Genomic DNA, 22,966 nt, shown 5'->3' with positions numbered 1-22,966 from the left:
GCCTAGAACAAGTATTTTCAAACAAATAAACAAATTGGTCTTCTGAAGTTACTTCCCTCATTTATGTACAGGACAAAGGGAAAAGGCTCGGCCACTCTGAGCGAGGGTGGTTACCGCATGTTATAAACAGCTTTATAGTTTGGCATAACCAGAAAACAGCTCTACCCTTCAGTTCTCATCTTACTCACAAAAGTTACTTTATTTAAATAAGAAAGAACATTTCCACTTTACTAAAACACAGATTATATTACATCTTATGGTGTTTACTCATTTATCTATTTATTTGGTGGTACTGGGGTTTGAACTCAGGGCCTTGCACTTGCTAGGCAGGCGCTCTACCACTTGAGTCATGGCTCCATCCCTTTCTGCTTTAGTTGTTTTTCAGATAGGGTTTTGCTATTTTGCCTCTGGCCTTTGACTGTGATTCTACTATCTATATCTGCCTCCCAAGTAGCTGGAATTAAAGAAGGGTACCACCACATCCAACTTGTTTTCTTTCTGAGGTAGGATCTTGCTAACTTTGCCTGGGCTGGCCTCAAGCCATGTTCCTGCTATCTCCACCCCTCAAGTAGCTGAGATTACAGACAAACACACCATCACCCAGCCCAATAGGTCCCATTTTATAAACAGATCTTGGTCTAATTTTTAAGTACTGGTAGCAATAGTCATAATATCTTGTAATTCAGAAGGATACTGGAAAGAAAACTTATTTTGATACTTTAGTAACTAATACTCCTCTCTCCAAAAAACACCTAAACCCCAAAGAACTTTCTGAACATGTAATTCTTAAATAGCTTTACACCTGGAGTCTGAACACACTGCTCCTAATTCCAACTGTTTACACACACTTCCATCTGTTACTTCCTAGTTTCTGTTCCCAGTAGCTCAGGAATGTTTTTTTCCAGGGGCTCCAACATCTTCTAGAACAAACCGTGAACCTGTACCCTGGCTAGATCTGCTCATCTTCACTGTTGTGTCCTGCTGCTCACCACTCTTTCCTGCTTAAACTTTTCTTCCCCCAGCTTCATCAATTCATTTTCCCGCTGCTTCGCCATCTCTCCAAATACTCCTCTCCTGGGTCCTCAGCAGGACCTTCTACACCTGCCATCGTGGGTCCTCCAGATTCTACTTTCAACTTTCAGCTCTTCTCCATTGTGGACGTCCCTTGGGGACTCTTCAAGACCCTTCTCTCTCACAGCTTCAACTTCCACTTGCCTCACCACTATGAAGCATGAAAACTGCTTACACTAAGTTTATTATTATCGAGTCTGCTCGATCACCTGTCTCCAGGTGCTGTGAAGACAAACGCCCATGATAGCCCACCATCCCATCAAACCCTTCCAAGAGGTCAGTAGCTTTGCCCTTACCCTCTCCCCCAGGTCTCTCTGAAGCCTACTCTACACTGATTTCTCAGGCTACTGAGTTTAATTCATCCTGAATTAAGCCCTCTTCCATCCTCTGTGCCCTGTGGCTAAGTCTCTTTCTTTCCATCTGTCACCTCCTGGACGCAATTTCTTACCCTCACCTGAGTTGTGGCCTGTATCACTCTACTCTGAGGTCACCACCCTTAGCTTATTTCCCTGGCTGTGGACTCCAGTCATTTCCATCTATTTTACAGAGACTTGGATAGATTGATTCTGTTTCCTAAAACACATTTTTCAAGCTCAGAGTAGTTAAGTAAATGACCCAAAGTCATCACAGCAGTAAGTAAAAAGGCCAAGAATGAACCTTAGTTCTCCTTCTTCTACTACCTGTGTGCATCGTACTACCCCATAGTGGTCCTTGTTCTGACATTCAGAATCCAGACTCTGTGGTGATGGAATGACAGGCTTGCTCTTGTGACAACTCTGTGGTGACAGAGTGACAGGATCGCTCCTGTAACAGGCCTCTGACCTTCCCACCTGGGGTTCCTGTAGTTTCAACCCCACTGAAATGCTTGGACCCAATCCACCCAGGCTCCATTCAGGATCCCTGAGGTCGCTACTGAGCAGCTCCATATGACACCCATTTCTGGGCTGGTTCTACTTAGACTGGCTTTGTGCTGCACATGCAAAGAAAGCCCTGCCTTGGCCTGTTGCTCAGTAGCCGTGATCCCTAGGAGGGGGTTCTCCAGTAATGCCGACCTGCAGCCCCTTGGAGTCTTATTACTGGCCCTGCCTGACCTCAATAGCGCAGCTGATGGCACGTTCGCTGACACCAGCTGTCCTGCGGTGTGGCTGCTAACACCTTTCCTCACTTACCTGGATCTCCCTCGTTCCCCACGGCTGACTCCGTTCAGCTGCCTGGAACTAGTCTGCTCTCTGCAGCTCTCTATGTCTGTCAGATTTATCTTGTTCCCAAGTGACCCTGTTATTTTCCACGATTATCCTACAAACCTGCTATTTTTTCATTAAGTCTTACTCCTCTGCGAAGCTAGCAAGCTGTCTCCCTCCTTTCTTCCTTCTGGTTCCTGCAGAGTATCCAGCCACCTGCCTGTGATAGAGCTGGCCCTGTGCACAAAGTTCCCATTGTAGATGAGCAGTAAACAAAATAAAGCAAGCTCCAAAGTCAGGAGTCACCTTAAATCAAATGCAGATGACTTTTTCAAAATGTATCATTTTGCAAACACTAAATCAAAGTCAGTCCTCATCTGGCACAAGTTTATTAAACAATAACTTGGTTGACAAACGTACATTCGCTCTCCTCAGACCTAGATGGAGAAAGGACAACTGCACACAGAACTTGTAATTCTCCTGTCTTTAGGGGATTCTACTGCCATCTAGTGCCCAAAGGGAAAAATTCATTCACACTAGGGATAAAAGTTAGTTTGCATTAAAGACTGAGTCATACAGCCTTTATCCAAAAAACAAGTTAATAGTGTCCAAAGAACAAAATGAATGTGTCAGTACCCAAGAAGCAGAAATCTCTTTTCCAAGTGTAAAATTACAAGTGTTGTCCTTCAAACTTAAGCTCAGAGAAAACAGGAAATAAGAGGAAAGGCTCATTCTTGTCACTAAAAAGAACAACTTGAGTGTAACATTTAAGACGGGTGAGCCTGACATTCAGTTTTCCTTCAGATGACAAAAAACACCCTTCCTAAGAACCACCTGAAAACTAATCACTTAAACTCATCATTAAGAAAAGTTGGACTTACCTGAAAGTGCAAAATTATTGTCCATATTAAACCCAAAGTCAACTTGGGATTTCCATCTGTTATGTCATCATTTCTGATATTCACTAATTTCACCTGTTTCATATGTGAAGAGAGAAAACAGATTTGTATCAAACCAGCACAGGAGTTATCTTTACATATAAAAGCAATTCCAAAGAATGCAATAGTCACGAAAATACTCTTTAAGCCTTATCTTTACTTATTTTAGATATAAAATTGCAGGGTAAACGCAAAATTAAAAATGGATAGCACTGTGGCTTGTCTTCCAGAGCAAACACCAAAAGCACTCATAATGAAAACTCAATCAAGTGACAAATCCTAAATATTTGTGATCTTAACATTAGAAACAACTTTGTCTTTTGAAAATACCCAAGCCATTAAGTAGGAAACTATCCTGAATGTTTACTTTTAACAACTCACATTTTCATCACAAAAAATTTTAAAAACACTGCTGTGTGTTTAAACAGACTGAACATCTGCTGCTCAAATATTTTAAAATATTGTTATATGCAGACATAAGTTAACTGCATTCGTGTAAATAAGTGCAACGATGATCTCTAGTACTTACTTCCTGGGAAAAGAATGAATAGCAGGAATTAAATGCTATTTTATGATGGGGAAATTACTACCAAAAACATCTCAGACAGGAAGCATAATTAACAATGAATCCTCCTGGACTTTTGCACCAAAATGGAGAAGAATGAGGCCAAACCCAGAAACTTTTAGTACACAATAACTAAAAGCGTTTAATGCCACAGTAAGCTAAGTGAAAGATATAAACTCTACTGCTTCCTCTACTCCTTTTCCTTTCTTCTCATTTTTCCCACTCCATTAAAAAGCAAAATTGTCTGGCTGGGCATAGTGACTGACACCTGTAATCCTAGCTCCTCTGGAAGAAGAGATCAGGAGGATCAGCAGTTCAAGGCCAGCCTGAGCAAAAAGGTTTAGCAAGGTCCGTCTCAACGAATTACAGTGGGCATGTTGCACACAGCTGTAGTGCAAACTCCACAGGAGGCATACACAGGAAGATCGCAGTCCAAGGCCAGCCCCAGACCAAAAAGCAAGACGTTATCCAAAAAATAACTAAAGCAAAAAAGGGCTGGAGGAGGGGCTCAAGTGGTATAGCAGCTGCTTGCAAGTGTAAGGCCTTGAGTTCAAACTCCACTACCACCAAAAAAAAAAAAAGGAAAATTGTGTGTGCGTGCCCCACCACACCTGTAAATTTCAGCACTTGGGAGGCTGAGGCAGGAGGATTGAGGCTGTGAAACCAGCCTGGGCTACACAGGGAGACCATATTTTAAAAAAAAAAAAAAAAAAAAGCAAAATTGCCATCACCCTTGGTCTCATTGCTGTCATTAACTTTCAACTCTCCTGCATTGCTTTTTCTCCTTCACTACAACACAAAAATGTCCAACGCAGCATTCTTTTCTTTTCCGTGATTTCTGCTGAACCCCCAAAGTGGTTAGGGACCACTTTTTAATGTTAACCACTTGTAAATTCCAAAGTGTTCTATGATTTGAATGTGCATCTCCAAAACTCAGGGGTGGTCAACGCACACATGCAAATGTGCCAGGTGGCCTTCGGGACACGGTTAGTGAGTGGAGTCAGATGCTCTTCTGTAAAGTGACATGATGAAGGGAGGGTCTCCCTTTCCCCCTTCAGTCTCCTGTCCCTTGGACCACACGAGAAGATGGGGATTCTCCTCCAGAGGACAAAGCACTCACCAGACACCACATGCTGGTGCCTTGGTCCAGAACTGTGGAAAATGAATCCTGCTCTTTGAATCACCCAGTATCAGGTACAAAAGGACAATTGCTTACTTACATCAATTAAAAGAATGCCTCCTTGCTTTTAAGTACTAAAACACGCCAACACTGGGTTTTAAAGGGTGATGTCAAATACTTCATAAAAACAATTTTATACGCTAAGTGTGAAAAATAAAGGGTCGCTCACCCACTCCCAGGACCTGCTCCCAGCACCCTTTACATGAACACCTGGGGCAGGAGCCTGGCAACCCATCTGCTGTGACTCACAGGAAATGAGGTCATTTAAAACCTGCTAAGGGAGCACACACCTACTGTGAGCTCCTCTCCTGGGAGCAAAGGTTTTCAAATCTGTCTCCCCAGAGCGCAGCTTCGTCCTCACCGTTCACAGCCAAGTATCCCTTCTTCCTTCCCTGACACAAGTCTGTGCAGTGACATAGGGTCACATGTGGTCACAGGATTAGAGTCCAAAGCATCCTACCTGGCGTCTTTTCAAGTAGTCCAGTGCGATCTGTACATTCTGCAGTCTGTGAAAACGCATCCGACCTTTCTCTCTGGGCTAAGAACAAAAAAATGCAGGTATGAAATGCACGGTGGTTTCCAACATCACTGGCCAATTTTAATATACTTTCTATTCATCTTAATATATTAAAATAGTATTTATTACTTAGGTAAGTTTATAAAATTTTTAAGAAAGAAGTTTCTAATTACTTTGTACCATCTGTGACTGAGTATGTTTTAAACATATACTTTACTTCAAATACTTTACTTAAGCAAGAGGGAAGCGATAGACCATACTGACTTTTTTTTTTTCCATTCACTAACAGAACAATGTGGCCTGCAGACATTTAGCTACAGATGCACAAAAATACTATCATTCCCCACTGCACCTTCTTAATAAACACTATCAGCAAGAGGGTTTTCACAATTATATATGTAAATATAGGCATGTTAATGAAAATGAGGTAAAGTAGCATGCAGTTAGTATAAAAATCACCAAGGAGAGAGATACAGGTTAGTTAGCCACGATAGAGGAAGAGAAAAAAGCGATCGAAACCATGTACTATACATAGTTCCTCTTTATCTTATTTTAGCTTAAGCACAAAACTGGACTCCGCACTAGTCTATACTGCAGGAGGGCTGGGGATAGATAGGATTATCTTCTCAGATGCAGAAAAGTGACAAACCATGGCTGTTTTCCTCAGTGCCGTTTTCCTTAAGAAACGGTACAAGTTCGCTGAAGGAAAACGTAAGGAAATAGAGCTGGGAATGCTTAACAAAATTACAAAGAACGGAGCAGAAACTCATCACATGAAATCTTCAATGGGAAAACAGAAAAGCAACAGCTGAGCTTCATAAACAGGAAGAGGTTGCTGGAGCCAAAGGCGCCATAATGAAAGACGCTGCACACCAGAGGGGGAAATAAGTTCTGAGTAGAAAGGATGATAAATTAATTCACCCCCTGCATCCAACAAAATCAGCACTTCCAAAGGGGTCATGGGACAGATGACAAGGAAGCGCACCTGTCTCGCCACGGTGGACTGGCTGGTGTCAGGCACATGGCACAGGGATTTCAAAGCTCAGTGGATTCTGCTGGGGTACTGGGTTTCAAGACCTTCCTCCCTACTCTAAATACCGTAAGACATACTAATAGGCAAAAAATGTCCACCGAATACCAACGGCCACAGGCGTGATTTCAAGTAGAAAGTTAAACACAAAGTACAATCTCCATGAGTTCCTTCAAAAGAAGCAAAAAGCACTTGCCATGTTTGAAATATCAGTTCCGGGAGAGGAATGAGCGTGCATCAAAGTGGCACACTAGTTATAAGATTCCCGTATTTACATAAAGTGGCTATAAAATTCCTTTCTGAAATTTACTGAAGCAAACTGTGCAGTTACTGAGGCAGGCATTTCGGGTCTCTGGAGATGCCTGCCAGGTTTTGGGTGCACACACATGCACCTCTCTCTGCTCTCAAGAGGAGCCGGGCGTTAGTTACTCTCCACCAGGTTAGCGCTCACCACGCTGGACCGCTAGGTTAGTCGAGTTAGGGGCGACGCCTACCCCCTTACCCTCATCCTGTTCACATTTGCATGCTTCTGTGGCACTCACCAATCGCAAGGTCTTCAAAAAATCTCGCTCCCTTGGCTAACAGATGTAACAGACAGAAGGAAGGACAGCAAAGACACAAGACAGACGGGGATGAAAAGAAGAGTGTGAACAGAACATAAATAAGGGGCCCAGGAACCGAGAGGGGAGTGATGCTCACAGACACAGGAATGGCGCCTGAGGGTGGTTATGCTGTTCGGAAAGCAATGTCTACTTCCTGGCTACTTGTTTTAATGTGTGGTTATTATGCATCCAACTTTTCCTATGCAAAAAATAAGCTCAAAGGTTAAAAAAAAAAAAAAAGAAGAGAGAACAAAAATATGATTTTAATTAAAGAAGTGATTATGTGGGCAAAGTAATCAAAGTGCTTTGATCTCAAATTCACATCGTTTGAATCTGAGACTGCTTAGCATCTAATCAGAACTCTTCTTCTCTGGCAGAATTCAGAGCTCAAAAGGTAAATGTTGTAAAAATCTGAAAAGTCTGTGTTGGAAAGACCCTGGTCATATGTCCACCGAAATAAATTCAGAAAGTTAAAACTTACCAAGGTGTCTCCTGAGAGAACCTCTAAGAGGGAGATCAAATTGTGTCCATCCCTTAAGTCTTCATAGAGATCACTCACGTGTTTTCGAACCTGTGCAAACAAAAGCAAAACTTTCAGTGCCAGAACCAAGAATCACCCTTGCCGTTCTCACAGAGAAAGGGAACAAGTGAAAATGTTCCTCGTATGGTATTCATTCATGCACCTCGACTACCAAAAATTAAGTTTAAATTTAACAAATAAGTGAGTTTCAGATTAACAATTCATGATGACAGAATTATTGCATTTGAGCACATTAGAATAAAAACAAGCATGGGGTACAACTTTTTAGGTACAAGCAACACCCTGGCTTTGCTCACGATTCCTGATTCAGCGACCAGAGGTGCCTTAACGAACAGGTTGCATTTTTACCCCGACGGTCATCCTTCTCCCCAGAGGGGATAGAAGACACTGAGGCACACAATCCACTTCTTAAAAATCCATACATGTACTCCGGGTGAAGGTTACATGAAACGCTACGTATTACTTTTACCATTTCCCGTGAACCTGTAATTGTTTTAAAGTATAGAGTGCCTCTGTCCAGACCTTCCTCTGCACAACTTAAATCCTATGGTAGAAAGTTTCCAAAACTGAGAAACAACACTAGCACAGAACTGGCACTCACCTGCAACAGCTTCCCCACTATACAGGCCTAATGGAAGTCTGTGATTTTAGAGCTCAAACCACACAAGAATCTCCAAAAGCTGTGTTCAGTCTGCCTTATGTGACAACTCCTGTAACTCCCTTCCCTACTACAAGGTTTCCACTAGACAGACAGACTTCAACGCCAACTGTAAAGTGGCTGATCCACAGTGGGAGGCCTGTGTCCATTTTCTCACCTTTTGGCAATTCTGAGCTGCATGGAGAAGCAGTCTAGGGAAGAATCAGAATCCCCCTGACTTCACCCACGCGAGCCCCATCCATACACCTGCCAAGGCAGAGAGCAAACGTTCTCTAAGTATGGATCGAACACATTGAACGACAAAATATCAAGTGAACATGTGGCACAAAGTAATAAAAACACCTGAAATTATGATCAAAAAACATCTGCCTGTACAAAAACAAGCAAGAAAGGGCCTGGCTCAAACCAGAAGTGAACATTTACTAGTAAGCCTTTCATTCCAAAAAAATACTTTACATTTTAGTTTAGTTGAGTACATACGTATCCAGCAGTATCTTGTTTTGTTTTGTTTGTGGTGCTGGAAATGGAACCAGGGCCTCACACATGCAAGGCAAGAGCGCTAACACTGAGCTACACCCCAGCCCTGAAATGTCCTTTATACACACAGAAAATATTTTTGATTGATGAAAAAAATTCCCTTAGGCACATTTCACATCAAATTTGCCAGCTTCCACACCCAGTGTTTTGGTCCTTTTTGCCTGTTATAGAACATTTTAGAATTCAAATATCTATCCTACTCTATTACCCACAAGTCGTTAATGTGAGTATTGAAATTAGCCCAGTGGCTTCCCCACAAAGTAGCTGCCAACATCAACAGCACCTAGAGAACAGCCAGGAAACTGAAGGTGAGAGTCAATCACTTTTAACCAACTTTCCTTCTTTATGAAATGACACTGCATTCTAATTTCCTAACTCCCAAAGAATATCAGTTAAATGTTTGTTTTATTTTGTGGTACTGGAGTTTGAACTCAGGGCTTCATACTTGCAAAGTAGTTACTCTACTGCTTAAGCCATACCTCCAGTCCACTTAGATCTTTAGTGTCACGGGCTTATACCACAGTAAAAGGAAATTTAGAAATACTTTATTTCTCTTTTTAAAACCCCATGTCAAAGCACATTTTAGGCTTAGAAAATGTACGAATACCTCAAATAAGTTATAAAGGGATATGGATTCCACTGGAGTGTTTTCCTTGGGATGCCACCAAATGACAATCCCCATATTCTCAATTATGAATCAATTTCAAAGGTCTTTTCAGAAACGCAGCGACTGCACAATGCACACACAGGCACATAAGGCCTTAGTGAAGTGAGAAGCAGTGCTGTCATTTTCTACTTGTATATTACAGAGTGATATATATATATATATATATATGATGTGAAATTTATATATATAATGATGATAAACATATGGGATAGGGAGTCACCCAGTCCCATTCCAAAGTATGACTTTGAATTTCCAAGACCAAGGCCTTTTTTTTTTTTTTCATTTTTCTTTTATTATTCATATGTGCATACAAGGCTTGGTTCATTTCTCCCCCCTGCCCCCACCCGCTCCCTTACCACCCACTCCGCCCCCTCCTGCTCCCCCCCCTCAATACCCAGCAGAAACTATTTTGCCCTTATCTCTAATTTTGTTGTAGAGAGAGTATAAGCAATAATAGGAAGGAACAAGGGTTTTTGCTGGTTGAGATAAGGATAGCTATACAGGGCATTGACTCACATTGATTTCCTGTGCATGGGTGTTACCTTCTAGGTTAATTCTTTTTGATCTCACCTTTTCTCTAGTTCCTGGTCCCCTTCTCCTATTGGCCTCAGTTGCTTTAAGGTATCTGCTTTAGTTTCTCTGCATTAAGGGCAACAAATGCTATCTAGTTTTTTAGGTGTCTTACCTATCCTCACCCCTCCCTTGGGTGCTCTCGCTTTCATCATGTGCTCAGAGTCCAATCCCCTTGTTGTGTTTGCCCTTGATCTAATGTCCACATATGAGGGAGAACATACGATTTTTGGTTTTTTGAGCCAGGCTAACCTCACTCAGAATGATGTTCTCCAATTCCATCCATTTACCAGCGAATGATAACATTTCGTTCTTCTTCATGGCTGCATAAAATTCCATTGTGTATAGATACCACATTTTCTTAATCCATTCGTCAGTGCTGGGGCATCTTGGCTGTTTCCATAACTTGGCTATTGTGAATAGTGCCGCAATAAAAATGGGTGTGCAGGTGCCTCTGGAGTAACAGTCTTTTGGGTATATCCCCAAGAGTGGTATTGCTGGATCAAATGGTAGATTGATGTCCAGCTTTTTAAGTAGCCTACAAATTTTTTTCCAGAGTGGTTGTACTAGTTTACATTCCCACCAACAGTGTAAGAGGGTTCCTTTTTCCCCGCATCCTCGCCAACACCTGTTGTTGGTGGTGTTGCTGATGATGGCTATTCTAACAGGGGTGAGGTGGAATCTTAGTGTGGTTTTAATTTGCATTTCCTTTATTGCTAGAGATGGTGAGCATTTTTTCATGTGTTTTTTGACCATTTGAATTTCTTCTTTTGAGAAAGTTCTGTTTAGTTCACTTGCCCATTTCTTTATTGGTTCATTAGTTTTGGGAGAATTTAGTTTTTTAAGTTCCCTATATATTCTGGTTATCAGTCCTTTGTCTGATGTATAATTGGCAAATATTTTCTCCCACTCTGTGGGTGTTCTCTTCAGTTTAGAGACCATTTCTTTTGATGAACAGAAGCTTTTTAGTTTTATGAGGTCCCATTTATCTATGCTATCTCTTAGTTGCTGTGCTGCTGGGGTTTCATTGAGAAAGTTCTTACCTATACCTACTAACTCCAGAGTATTTCCTACTCTTTCTTGTATCAACTTAAGAGTTTGGGGTCTGATATTAAGATCCTTGATCCATTTTGAGTTAATCTGACCAAGGCCTTCTTAAAAACTAGGCAGAAAAGCTCAGTTTGTGATTGCTACACACATTAAATCTATGTGTTTCTCAATGGATCTCCAGTGTAACAGAAAGCAGCTAACTCCAAAAGGCCTGAACAGGACCACTAAGAGATCACATCTGTATAAATGATATTATGCAGCTACTGACCCTCAGCCAGCTGCTCAGTCTCTGGACACAAATGACCTCATTGTGCAGGCTGACATCCTCAGCACACGGATAGAGGAAGGCACGTGATGAGGATGAGGACAGAACTGACACACAGTGGTGAGGACTTGGCGAGCCTGCCAGGCGCCTACTACACTCCACACTCTACTTCCTGTGTCTTTCTCACTCCAGGACAGTTTAAAACAGGGTGTGATTCTTAACACTTATTTCATAGGAAGGCAATTCACAACTTGTCTTGCCAAATAGAACCAAGCTAAAAATAAAAACTTTCCAAAATCCAGGGTCATTTTCACCATTTTATTTATGCTACAATAAAAAAATTTAATTGGGCATGGTTCACAAAGGAGAATAGTAATATTACATCATGTAAAATCAAGTTAGGAAAAGAGAAAGCTAGTAATAAAAGAATCAGGAGACCTGCATTTTAGTCCTGCTTCTGGTGTTGGTCTTGTGAATTTGAATCAAGTGCCTGAACTCAGCTGTTTCATCTACTAAGTAAATTTCTGAAAACAGGAAGCTTCAAGTTCAAACTAGAAAACAAAACTTAATAAGCTCTGAAAACAATATCATCAGTCTTTGAAATCAATGACTTGTCAAAATAAAACAAAATATGCAAAATGGACGGACACTCTTCAGCCTTGTGGCTTAATTTCTAAAGACTTTATAAGAAGAAAAACTCAAATAGATGAATTTAATTTGTATAATACTTTAAAGTATCCTGAAACACTCACTACCATGTAATACTGCCTACTTTTCTGTCTCAAGTGATCATTCTGAAGGACCACAGAAACACCACACATGAAAAATCCTCCTCAAGTGTAAGCCACTGGGGCTGGGGTGTACTCAGTGGAAGAGCTAAAACACTTGTCTAGGCTGGGTTGCACCCTCAGTACTGCAAAACAAACAAAGAAATGTAAGACACCATTATTTTCATATTTACTATTCTATGGAAACCAAATGTCACCATTATTAACAGTAACAAACAAAAATACACAGATTACTAGGTACCTGATCATGTGCGAGTGCTTTATAAATATTGGCTCATTTTCCTTGCCATTAACAAGAGGGTAAGAGAGAATATTATTAGAAAATTTAAGCTGGGACGGTGGCTCAAGTGGTAGAGCACCTGCCTAGCAAGTGCAAGGCCTTGAGTTCAAACCCCAGGACCACCAAAAAAGATAGAAAGATAATTTACAATAGAGACGGTGAACTTGTGCAAAGTACACTGTATGCAGCCATGGAATTATCACAGTGAAACCCCTCATACTACTGATGTATGCCGATATTACAATTTTCTTGAGGAATGAGTGACAATGAATGAACTGAGGGGAAAACTGAGGTCAGGAGAAATGTCTGATCAAGTACAAAGTTGAGGAGGAAGAGGGGAATTAAACAGTTAAGCTCACCCAGAAAAGGCTTAGCTCTTTTATTTGGTTCAAAGTCTGAGTCACAGTTTGGCTTGGTAACTTTCCTTCACAGATGACTACAGACTGCTAATGGTCTTAACCAGTCTGCTCCCCGTTTTCAATAAGACATTCTTTCTTCTCTTTTTAGATATTGTCTCCCTGTGGGACAGAAAAGTGCCTGAATAAATAGTGCTGGAGGAAGTGAGGAGCAAAACAGAAACAGTGCGAGGCCCCCTGGGACCAAATTACATAACCTGCATTGCACCATCCTCTGACTTGACAGGATTCTCCCAGAATTCCACAGCGCCTTCTCAAAGTGTGTGCTGCATGGCACCTACCGCCTACCTGTAGGGGGCGCTGATCTTATGAGTAAGAGACTGTATCCTAAGAAAGCCAACACACAAAACATTCTATGAAGAAAATGCTAAGCAAGGTGATGACATGCACAGAACTTCAAAAATGTGTTGGAAAGGTAATAGAGTATAATATTTTAGGTCCATATTATCCTAACAGATCCAAAGAGAAAAGCCTGCTACTCCAAAAATTTCATTGGTTAACCTATCAATGGTTTAGTTTTACATGGGCTACATATAGACTCAGCTTTGGAGAAAATAGGAATGTCGTTATCGCAGCTTGTTTATGTTTAGGTCAACCCCGCAAGAATTTTAGCTCTCATATTTAAACATGTTGCTACCACGTGGCTCCAGTTCAAGTCAGGTCACTAAACAGTTATTGGACATCCATCTTGTTCCTGGGTATGCCTTCACTTCTAAGGGTATTGATAGGCAAGAAGAAAATGCCAGCCCTTGAAGCCTACAGTCTGAGATGGACACTCAGTATCCAAGGAATGTACTCAGAGTAGGCTCAGGAGGTACAAGGAGCCTAACCCCAGCCTGAGCCCTAAGAATGCCTCCCAGAAAAGAAGGTGGGAGTGTCCAGGTATTCCTGATGGCAGAGCAAGAACAGAAGGACAAGGCAAAGATGCACATAACTGGGGGCAGCCTCAGGGAAATCAGTGTCCCAGTCAGTGACATGTGAGGTGCAGATGAGACAGCAAAGAGGACCAGGACACGGGGCAACTTTACACACTGCGTTAAGGAGCAGGGACTTTCCTAGAGAAAAAGAACCACTAAAGGCTTTTAAAAAGAAAGGAGAGAAGGTAGTGGGAAAGCAGAATGTCCCCAACTATGAAAGACTGTGCAGTAGAACGATTCAGAGGCAGCAGGAGCAGGACAAAAGCAGGACAGACTGGCAAAGACAAAAGGTATGCTCCCACTTCTAACAGAGAGAACCGGGGCAACCTGAAGACAAATCTGAACCCTTACTGGCCTGGAGATGGTATCAGAGGGTTCTACACGAGCAAGCTTTACTAAGCAGCCCCCGTCTGACATTATTTACCTTCCCCGAGTTCCCAGCCCTAGAGACGCAAAGTCCTTGTCCTCCAGCTTGGCACTTCTTTGAAAATGTGCTGTTCTTCCCTGCAGATTCTATAGAAGCTGGGATTCAAAGGCTCCTCATTCAGAGGTAATCATTCCTTGGGTGTGTCCATCGTATGTGTGAAATTAACAGGCTTGTTTTATTCTTGCTAATCTTTTGTTACAGGTGTCCAGCTAAGAACCTACGGGGTTATTCTTCCTCTAGCCTATCCCCAATCAATATATCAACTTCCTGTAAACCATTATCTTGAGCCAACCCCAATCATTTGTAAAGCCCAATGCCCAATCTGTACTTAGCAACAGAGAAAGGCTCCCTCTGGAAAGAGCAAACTGGACAGGCCAGTCAGCCAATGAACTTGAATAAAATCTCTGCTCCCCCCCGCCACAACATCAGCAAAAACAAAAGTTCCACAGTCCGCTCTCGAAGTTCTACATCTCCAGTGCATAGTTCTCTGGAAAACAACCATTATCTTTAGAAAGAAGGATAAATAATAGAAGCAGCCTTGTCCCCAAGGACAAGACCTCCCTGCCCTACACTAATTATGTGGAGAGAAGGGGATCAGCCTGCTTTAGTGAAAACTATGAATTAAAATCTTTGACCCCATTTTTTTTTTAGTCCACAAAAATACATGGAAAACGGGCCACTGAGTTCTCTAGGATAGCTCCTTAGAAGACATACTTAAAAAATAATACACAAACTCATATGTAGAATATGTTTGTAACAGTAGAGCTAATCTATGGGACTCAGGGAAGGAGGAAAGGAAAAGAGAATGATAGAGCATCAGTAATACGGTAAAACATAGTATCTGTGCAGGAAGAGGACATCAGGACATGTACTGAAAGCTGTGGAAAAATGGGGAGTGGGAGGAAAGGGGTAAGGGAGAGCAATGGAAGGGGATGAATGGGCCAAAGTAAAGTAGACTAACAGCGGGGATGCATGGAGAAATCCCTTTGAACATCGACTTAGATATTAATAATGAAAGGCAGGACTGTAAAATAGGTGCAGTGTGGAGGGTATTGTGGGAGAACAGGGAGGGTGAAGGGAGGAGATGAGGAGAGGGAATAGGGTTGATGGACTTCATGTAACTATATGAGATAGAACAAAGAAACCTCTTGCAACTGCTTTAAGTGGTGCAGGGAGGGGGTCGAGGAAAAAGACAGTGTGGGTGATCTTACCAATGTACAATATAAGCCTATTTAGAATTGTCACAATGAATCCCCCTGTACAACGGACATATCCTAATTAAAAAAAACTTTAAAAAATAATATGCCAATAATCTTATCACATCAATTATTGCTAAGTAAGCAGATCTTTTGAAGTACACAGTTATGCCTAAAGAGAATGTATTCTCTTAGGAAATTGTCTGATCTGAACAGTTTTATTACAAACCTCGGTACTACCTCTTCAAGAGTTATGAAAGAATGAAAGCACTGGGCACATTTTACCTAAATTACTGTAAATTTGAAATTGGTGCTTTATATTAAATATAATGAGGAAATATCCTTATTTGACCATGATAAAAAGGTTGGCCACGAGGCCATACGTAATTCTTCTGTCTTGCTGTTTCTTTATAAAATTAAGATATCTATCACACATCTTAAGGTATGACTGGATAGAACAGTGACGTGTTTTAGCAAATCAGTGTTGGCAAGAAGCATTGTAAATGGCCCACTTACTCCACAGAAAACTCAATTAGTTCTCTGACCAAAGTTTCTCTTGTAAACTTTCTTGACAATCTACAATCAATTTAAAAAGCAAAAGAGCCAGCTGTGGTGACACACCCATGTAATCTCGGCAGTCAGGAGGACCACAAGGCCCAGGCCTGGGGGACAGGAGGAGACCTTGTCTCAAAAAAAGAAAACAAATAGTTGTTTCTAGTTTCCTACCATAAGGTGGAACTATAGTAGTTACATAAAATAAAAGCATTAATATTACTGATAAACACTAGGATGTGGGAGCACTTTAGTCACAATTTCCTACCTTTTCCTCTACAAACAGGAAAACAGGCAAAAATTCACTTTTCCCTTGCTACCCTCACCTGCTCACCTCTCCTCCTCTTGGGAGCTGGGCAGACCCATGCAGAGCGACTGCCAGGAGAACAGTCAAGCCACCCCCATTACAACAGCTGAGTACCATGGGCTTCCTAGGCACCATGTCTTCAAACACATACAACTATGTGTTATGAAGCGCTCAACACAGGTCATTTGTAACTACAGCATTAGTTCTGTGTCCTCCACTGTGTTTCAAATTCCAAGTTCTACTGAAAAAGTTTGGAAACAGAACTGAGAGTATTTCACAATAAAAACTCATACAAGTTATCTGAGTATATGTTATACTCCTGATCAAAGTCTCAACTACTTAAAAATGTGTGTTTCTTCAGTAACCCCCCCCCCCACAATGACTCTGGAAATGTCACACTAAATTCATAAATCAGGTCCAAATTAATTATTAGAAATGAGAGCAGAGGTCAGGTGTCCACACTCAGCTTCTGCTTGATAATAAAAGCTGCTCCTGGATCACAGCAACCTCTCCATCGTGCGCCCTTGATTTAAGGTCACTTATTTTGCTGCCTTTCCTCTCTACACCTACCTATGGTGAGCTTCAAAGGAACCCTAATCATGGCTGGCAGCAACACGGAGTAACTTGTGGGGGAGAAGCACCACAGTGCCGGGCATGGGAGGATTCCAGACCAAAAGGCAATCTGAGGCTCCAGGCAGCTGCTGAGTGGGGACAGAAGTTGAGACAAGGAAAATGAAAACAGGAAGGGACAAATCCAAATGTCATCCACTCCGCCCTCCTGACACAGCGCTGATTTTGACAACTACTCAGAACATTTCCGAGCTTACTCATTTCTTCTGGGGCCTCTGTCCTGTGGTGGTCAACCCTGAGCTGCTCACAGTGACTCAACAAGTAAATGGTTCTTACCCTAAACCACTATTTTCTCTCCTTTTGGCACCATTTAAAACAATGACCTTTTACCATATACTTGTTTGTAGAAAAAAATAGTTGTAGGATCAGGGCGTACACACAAAGTACCAAAGAACCTCAAGACTTAACTTCACATACTTCCTGGATGATGTGTAACACAGCTCTGGAGCCCTCCAGCAGGGAGCCCCTGGTCGGGGTGGCTATAATGAATCGGGCTCTGGGCTAACAGAAAGGGATGAATGCAGAAAAGTAACAGAATCCACTGCTGGATGGAACAGCAGCACTGGTCAGGGCAGAGGTCTTCTGTCCACGAATCAAAGACCCTTCCTGCTGACTCTTTCAGACTGTTGCTGCCAGGGAGTGTGACCACATGGGTGGCTAGACACAAATGGTTGCTACATCTCTTCTGTCAAATCTCAAGAATTAGAGGATCCAGATGTCAGAGTCAGTAGCACGTTTTATACTGCCAAGGCCTTTATAATATTGATACTCCCTGATAATATGCAAACTAAACACCAGCTCATCTCCTCAAGTCCTTACAGATAAACAGCTGGCTACATCCTCTCCATTAAACCTCTGAAATATCCCAGGATTATGATATGACAGCTGTTACAGGAGATGAACACTGAGCCTATTTTTAACAACACCCCCAGATGAGATTCCACTCCTTGTGCTACAAATCATCCTAAAATTTAACATCTCTCCCCATCAAAGAATCCTCCCTCCAATCCAGATGGCAGCCAGGCTCCCAGCACAATTAGCATCTTCTAAAGTTAAACTACTGCCAACTGATATATTTGGAATCGAATTGTAAATATAGCTGTGAAAACTGTTCACATTTTAATGAAAAAAAGTGACAGATGTTACACAGCTCTTGTTAAGTTAACCTCTGTGACAGAAGTACCCTTTTTACAGGCAAATGACTTCAAAGAGATCATTTCTTAAATGATATTACAATGAAACTAGATTTCCATCTTCTAGTTACTCAACAGAAATCTATGGGCCACAAATGCTCAGCAGCTAGTTGTTGAGTGTTCCCTAGGACCAGAGTCACAAAAGAGAGGATATATTTTTGTCTCATATTAAGGCTTAAATCTAAGTGGTAGCTATTTTCTCTCCAGCAACATAGTCACAGGTTACTGCAAGACACATGGGTCCCAACACCCTAAGGGGAGAGCTTTATTTCCAATCTCATAAGCTAAAATAACTTGAATAAAATGCCTTCTAAACAGTTGAGGTCAAACCTCCACTGCCACATTTCTCTGTTTATATCTACAGTCTTCATTCTATCTAAAATGCTCTTCTGTTCCCACTTCTCCTCTGGCTATTCAAGCCTCACTTTCCTTCAAGTCCTAATGTCACCTTCTTAAGCGCTATTCCTTGGTTTACACCAAGACACTAACCATCATTTTCCTCACAGAATAGTTTTATACACACAATATACATAAAATAAGCCCAGTAAAATGACCAGGCCCTGTTGTAGGTCCTTGTAAATGCCACAGACCTTACATAGTACCTTTCCAACAGCCAATATGCAAAAAATGCTTGCTGAATAAATAAGAGATCAGCCACCTGCTCTTTGCATGTGACCTTGGCCATGCTCTCAGCTGTGAGCCCTTCAGGGCCTGCTCAGTCATGGCAGAAAAGAGAAACTCAGAAAAGGAATCCATACACCCCATAAAGCTGATTCCTATCAAGGGCTTTGTCTTTGCTCTCAAACCCATCGTGGCATCTGTGAGAATCAGTGCCTGGCACCATTTCCTTCCAGGAGTTACATAAGCACTGATGAATGACCGACACACAGAAAAGAAACGTCCATTTCTGCATACCAATCCATCTGAACTAGTTCAGTAGATGACTGGCAGAAAGGTGTTAAGGACCGATTGAGTTTCAAGACTTAATAATGAATCTTTAAAGAAAATGTTTTTAATCAAGACAAATACAGATTAACAGAACAGAAAATAGAGTCCAGAGGAGACCCACACATGTAAGGACAACTTCTTTTTAACAAAAGAACCAAGGCAAGTCAGTGGAGGACTGTTTTTTCAACAAATGACACCAGGACACTGAATATCCACGTGCAAAAGGAGTCATTTGAACCTTTTTCTCAAAACAGACCATAAACATGGATGTAACTGATACACAATGGTTAGGTAAAATAACAGCAGTACATGTGTGGGCAGAAGGAAGATTTGTTATATGACACCAAAAGCATATATGATAAAAGAAAACTCAATAATGAGTGTTTAGTCCAATTTTTAAATAGGCAAATATCTGAACAAGTGTTCACCAAAGGATATATACAAATGTTCTTATATACAAATAAGAACATGAAGAGAGCTCAGTATCATTAGTCATTAAAGAAACACAAGTCAAAATTACAGTAAGACAGTACCTCACACACACTAGGATAGCTGAACTCCAAGAGACAGTATAAGGAAGAATGTACAGGAACTGAAACCCTCACACGCTACCAGGAGAAATGTAAAATGGTGCGACCACTTTGGAAAACAGTTTCACAGTTTCTTAAAATGTTAAATTAGATTATCCATGACCCAGCAATTCCTCTCCCAAGCAGATGCTCGAATGAAAACATATGCACATATGAAGACTTGTACATTTATGTCCATAACAGCCAAAGAGTGAAAACAACCCAAATGTCCATCCACTATAAATGGATAAAGGAAATGGGATACATTCACAGGATGAATTACTACTTGTCAATAAAAAGGAAAAAAGAATGGAATTGGTGATGTGGCTCAAGGGGTACAGCACCTGCTTTGCAAGTGCAAAGCCCTGAATGCAAACCCCAGCCCTGTCCCCTCCCCCCGCAAAAAAACAATGGAAGGGGAAAAGGAATGAAGAAAGTGGTAAGATGGATGAAGCCCCAAAAGTCTGTTATGTGGGAAAAGCCAGACATAAAAGAAAATACATTGTTGTGTTTATATGCGACATCCAGGAAAGGTGACTAATGAGGTAGAAAAGTTTGCAGTCAGTGGCTGCCTAGGACTGGATCGTAGCAGCCCAGGACACAGCAGGGCAGATGGTTTCTTCTCCAGGTGATGGAGAGGCTCTAAACTTTGGACTATGGTGATAGCTGCACAAGTGTGTGGTTTTATAATTTTTTTCCAACATACAATTAAAACAAGTAAATTCTATGGTGTGTAAATTATGTCTTAATGAAGTTATTTTTTAAGTATTTTAAAGTGAGTGGCAGTAACGTCTACACATAGGAAATATATGTGTACATATGTATATACATACATACATATTTATGTGTAGGAATGTATACACACACATCACTTTCAACTGGAATTAAGTGTCCAGAATATACGAAAGGGTGCTAGTGTTCTAACATAGATAGGCATACACAGCTGAAATACATTTAAAATGATGTGTGATTTACTGAAAAATTAGTGACAAGATAATTCATTAATATAAAAAGGACACATCACAATACTAATAGACAAGATATCAATGCAAACCACTATAAAATCTTTAATCTAGACCCACCCAAAAAGGAGGCACATTATTAAGAGAGTAAAAGGAAAATGGGAAAGTCACGTGTAGAAGGTCATCAGGTCAGCAGACCTGAGTGGACAAGGAGACACTCCCTACGCTTCTCTCCCACCAGACACTCACTCACTGGACTCTTCGTTAAGGTGGCATTCGCACTCAGGACCATACCTTGACTCAAAGAGCACCGTCACAAAGTCAAACTCTGCCTAAGCAACCTACTCAACCTTCCTTTGCAAACCGCACTCTGTGAAATAAGTCAGAGGGGAAATTGCTCAGAAACGCAGCCCTGGCGGAAGTAACACTCACAGCGCCTTCCGTTCAGGAAGGGAAAGCCACCTTCATCAATGGGTTCAGGGAAGCACAAAAGGTCAGGCCATCCCTTCCCCACCAAAAAAGTAAACATACACAAAACTTGACCCTAAGGCAGAGGTCGGGGCTAGGGCTCAGAGCACTTGCGTGTGTGAGGCCCTGGGTTCGACACGCGGGATCTCTCACACACACACACACACACAAGACAGAGGTCAACAAACTTTTTCTATAAAATGGTAGACAGTAAACATTTTGGGCTTTGAGGGACTTACAAAATAATACAAAAATGAAAGAGTATCGTGGAGTTCAATACAATTTTATCTGTGAAATTGATTTGTATTTTAGATTTCATAGAATTTTCATGTGACAAAATTTTCTTCTATGGCTGGTTTTCGATTATATAAAAACATAACTGTTCTTCAGCTAAGACTGTGACTAGGTTTGGTCATAAGCAACACACCCTGTCACAGTCCTTAGACGAAGTCATCGTCATCATCAGTCCTTAACTCTTTTAAATGAGATCAATCCTCCAATTGCAATCCCTTGCTAAAGAAAATTAAGAATGAAAAAGAGGAAGTGTTTACAAAATAACATCTTCTTGGTCTTTTCTGATAGTTACAAAATATGTTCTTTGCTGAAAAATAGTCAAGACTAAGGGAATACTGTAGGATATTCCTTTAGTCAAACTACATGTGGAACTCATGAAGATGAGCATACAGGTGAATGTAGGAAGGAAGAGGGTGGAAGGCAGGTGGATAATTAAATGTGGTTGGATAGCACTGCAGATAACTTTCCTGTGCTCTTGTTCTACAGCTCTGAGCACGTGATCGACTTTCCTTCAATTCATTTTCTGTCTCCAAACAGTCTTAATTTCAAATAAAGTAAAAACCAACATTGATCATGTTGGAAAAAGAAACACATGATATAAAATTCTTATCTCACAAAAACAAAATAAATGAAACAGAACTGTTTGATCGACAAGAAAGTGAATGGTAGGGAGACACAAAATAGTTTCTTCAGATATTTAAAAGCTGCCCTATGAGTTTTGTACCATTCTAGGCAGACAGAAAAAGACAGTGAGTAGAAGTTACAAAAGGCAAGTTTTAGACGTTTTAAGAAATACCTCAGTTACAATTCAAGTGAACCAAAAGTTTTCGGGACGAAAAGTGTAATTATAAAATGAATGACCCCAACCCAAAAAAAAAATGGCTGCCCCATAAGGAGGGCTATAACAAAACACGCCAAGGATGACCACCAAAATGACTAACTCCTATCCACACCTGCAAGTCAAATGATGGGCAATCATATTTGCTTGAAAGTAAGGATTTTAAACCTCTGCTGCAGGATTTCCCAAAGGGATGTTAACAGATATCCTTTGACTGAAAGGAATCCAAGACAAAGTAGATTTGGGAGCAATGGATAAACAGGTTTCCAACTGGTTTTAATATGCTAATGTATACCAAGAATCTCTTCAACCAGGAAATGTTACTTTCCAAATTCTTTTAGCTATGGAAACCGTTTTATATCCGTCCTCCCCCAGCCCCCAGCATCTCACAGCACTGGTGAGTCTGAGAACGTGACTCGGGAAATGCTGTTCCTTTGAAAGTGTGTGTGTGATTATTTGATTTTTATCAATTGTGGGAAAATGCACTTTCAAATTCAGCAAGAAAGTATTAATCAAAAGTCAAATAAATTCACAACGCAGAAGTATGAAATTCCATTAAGCGACCTACAGGAAACGTTGAAATTATTACGCTCAGTGAAATCAAAGTGTGGCAAATACAATTTCTGAAGTTCATATAACAGAAAGATGTTTAATATTTCAGAACAAAAGCAAACTGTGATAAAAGGAAGGGAATTAAACTCACTAACTTGGACAACAGGTCATTTGGAAGCATCTACTTTTAGAACGAGAAGAGTTACCTATTCTCAGTCTTTCTGAATAAAAGTACTTAACTCTCAGAAATGGAATTT

The 22,966-nt window shown here is 41.1% G+C and overlaps 1 protein-coding gene across 28 annotated transcripts in view; it reads right to left on the bottom strand.

Annotated features, from left to right (window-relative positions):
• The window catches only part of Dst (dystonin), a 410,574-nt gene that overhangs the window by 201,442 nt on the left and 186,166 nt on the right, over positions 1 to 22,966 (bottom strand). For all 28 annotated transcript variants that reach the window (XM_074081831.1, XM_074081836.1, XM_074081834.1 and 25 more), the window contains 3 exons: positions 7,566 to 7,655; positions 5,396 to 5,473; positions 3,134 to 3,226 (listed from right to left, as the gene is read on the bottom strand). In XM_074081831.1, the coding sequence (XP_073937932.1) occupies positions 3,134 to 3,226; positions 5,396 to 5,473; positions 7,566 to 7,655 (261 nt within the window). The remainder of the gene's footprint in view (positions 1 to 3,133; positions 3,227 to 5,395; positions 5,474 to 7,565; positions 7,656 to 22,966) is intronic.

The sequence above is a fragment of the Castor canadensis genome, chromosome 8 (genome assembly GCF_047511655.1).
Source record: "Castor canadensis chromosome 8, mCasCan1.hap1v2, whole genome shotgun sequence".
Lineage (NCBI taxonomy): Eukaryota > Metazoa > Chordata > Mammalia > Rodentia > Castoridae > Castor > Castor canadensis.
Note: the sequence above shows the minus strand (reverse complement) of the source record. Positions and strands in the feature narration are given on the sequence as shown.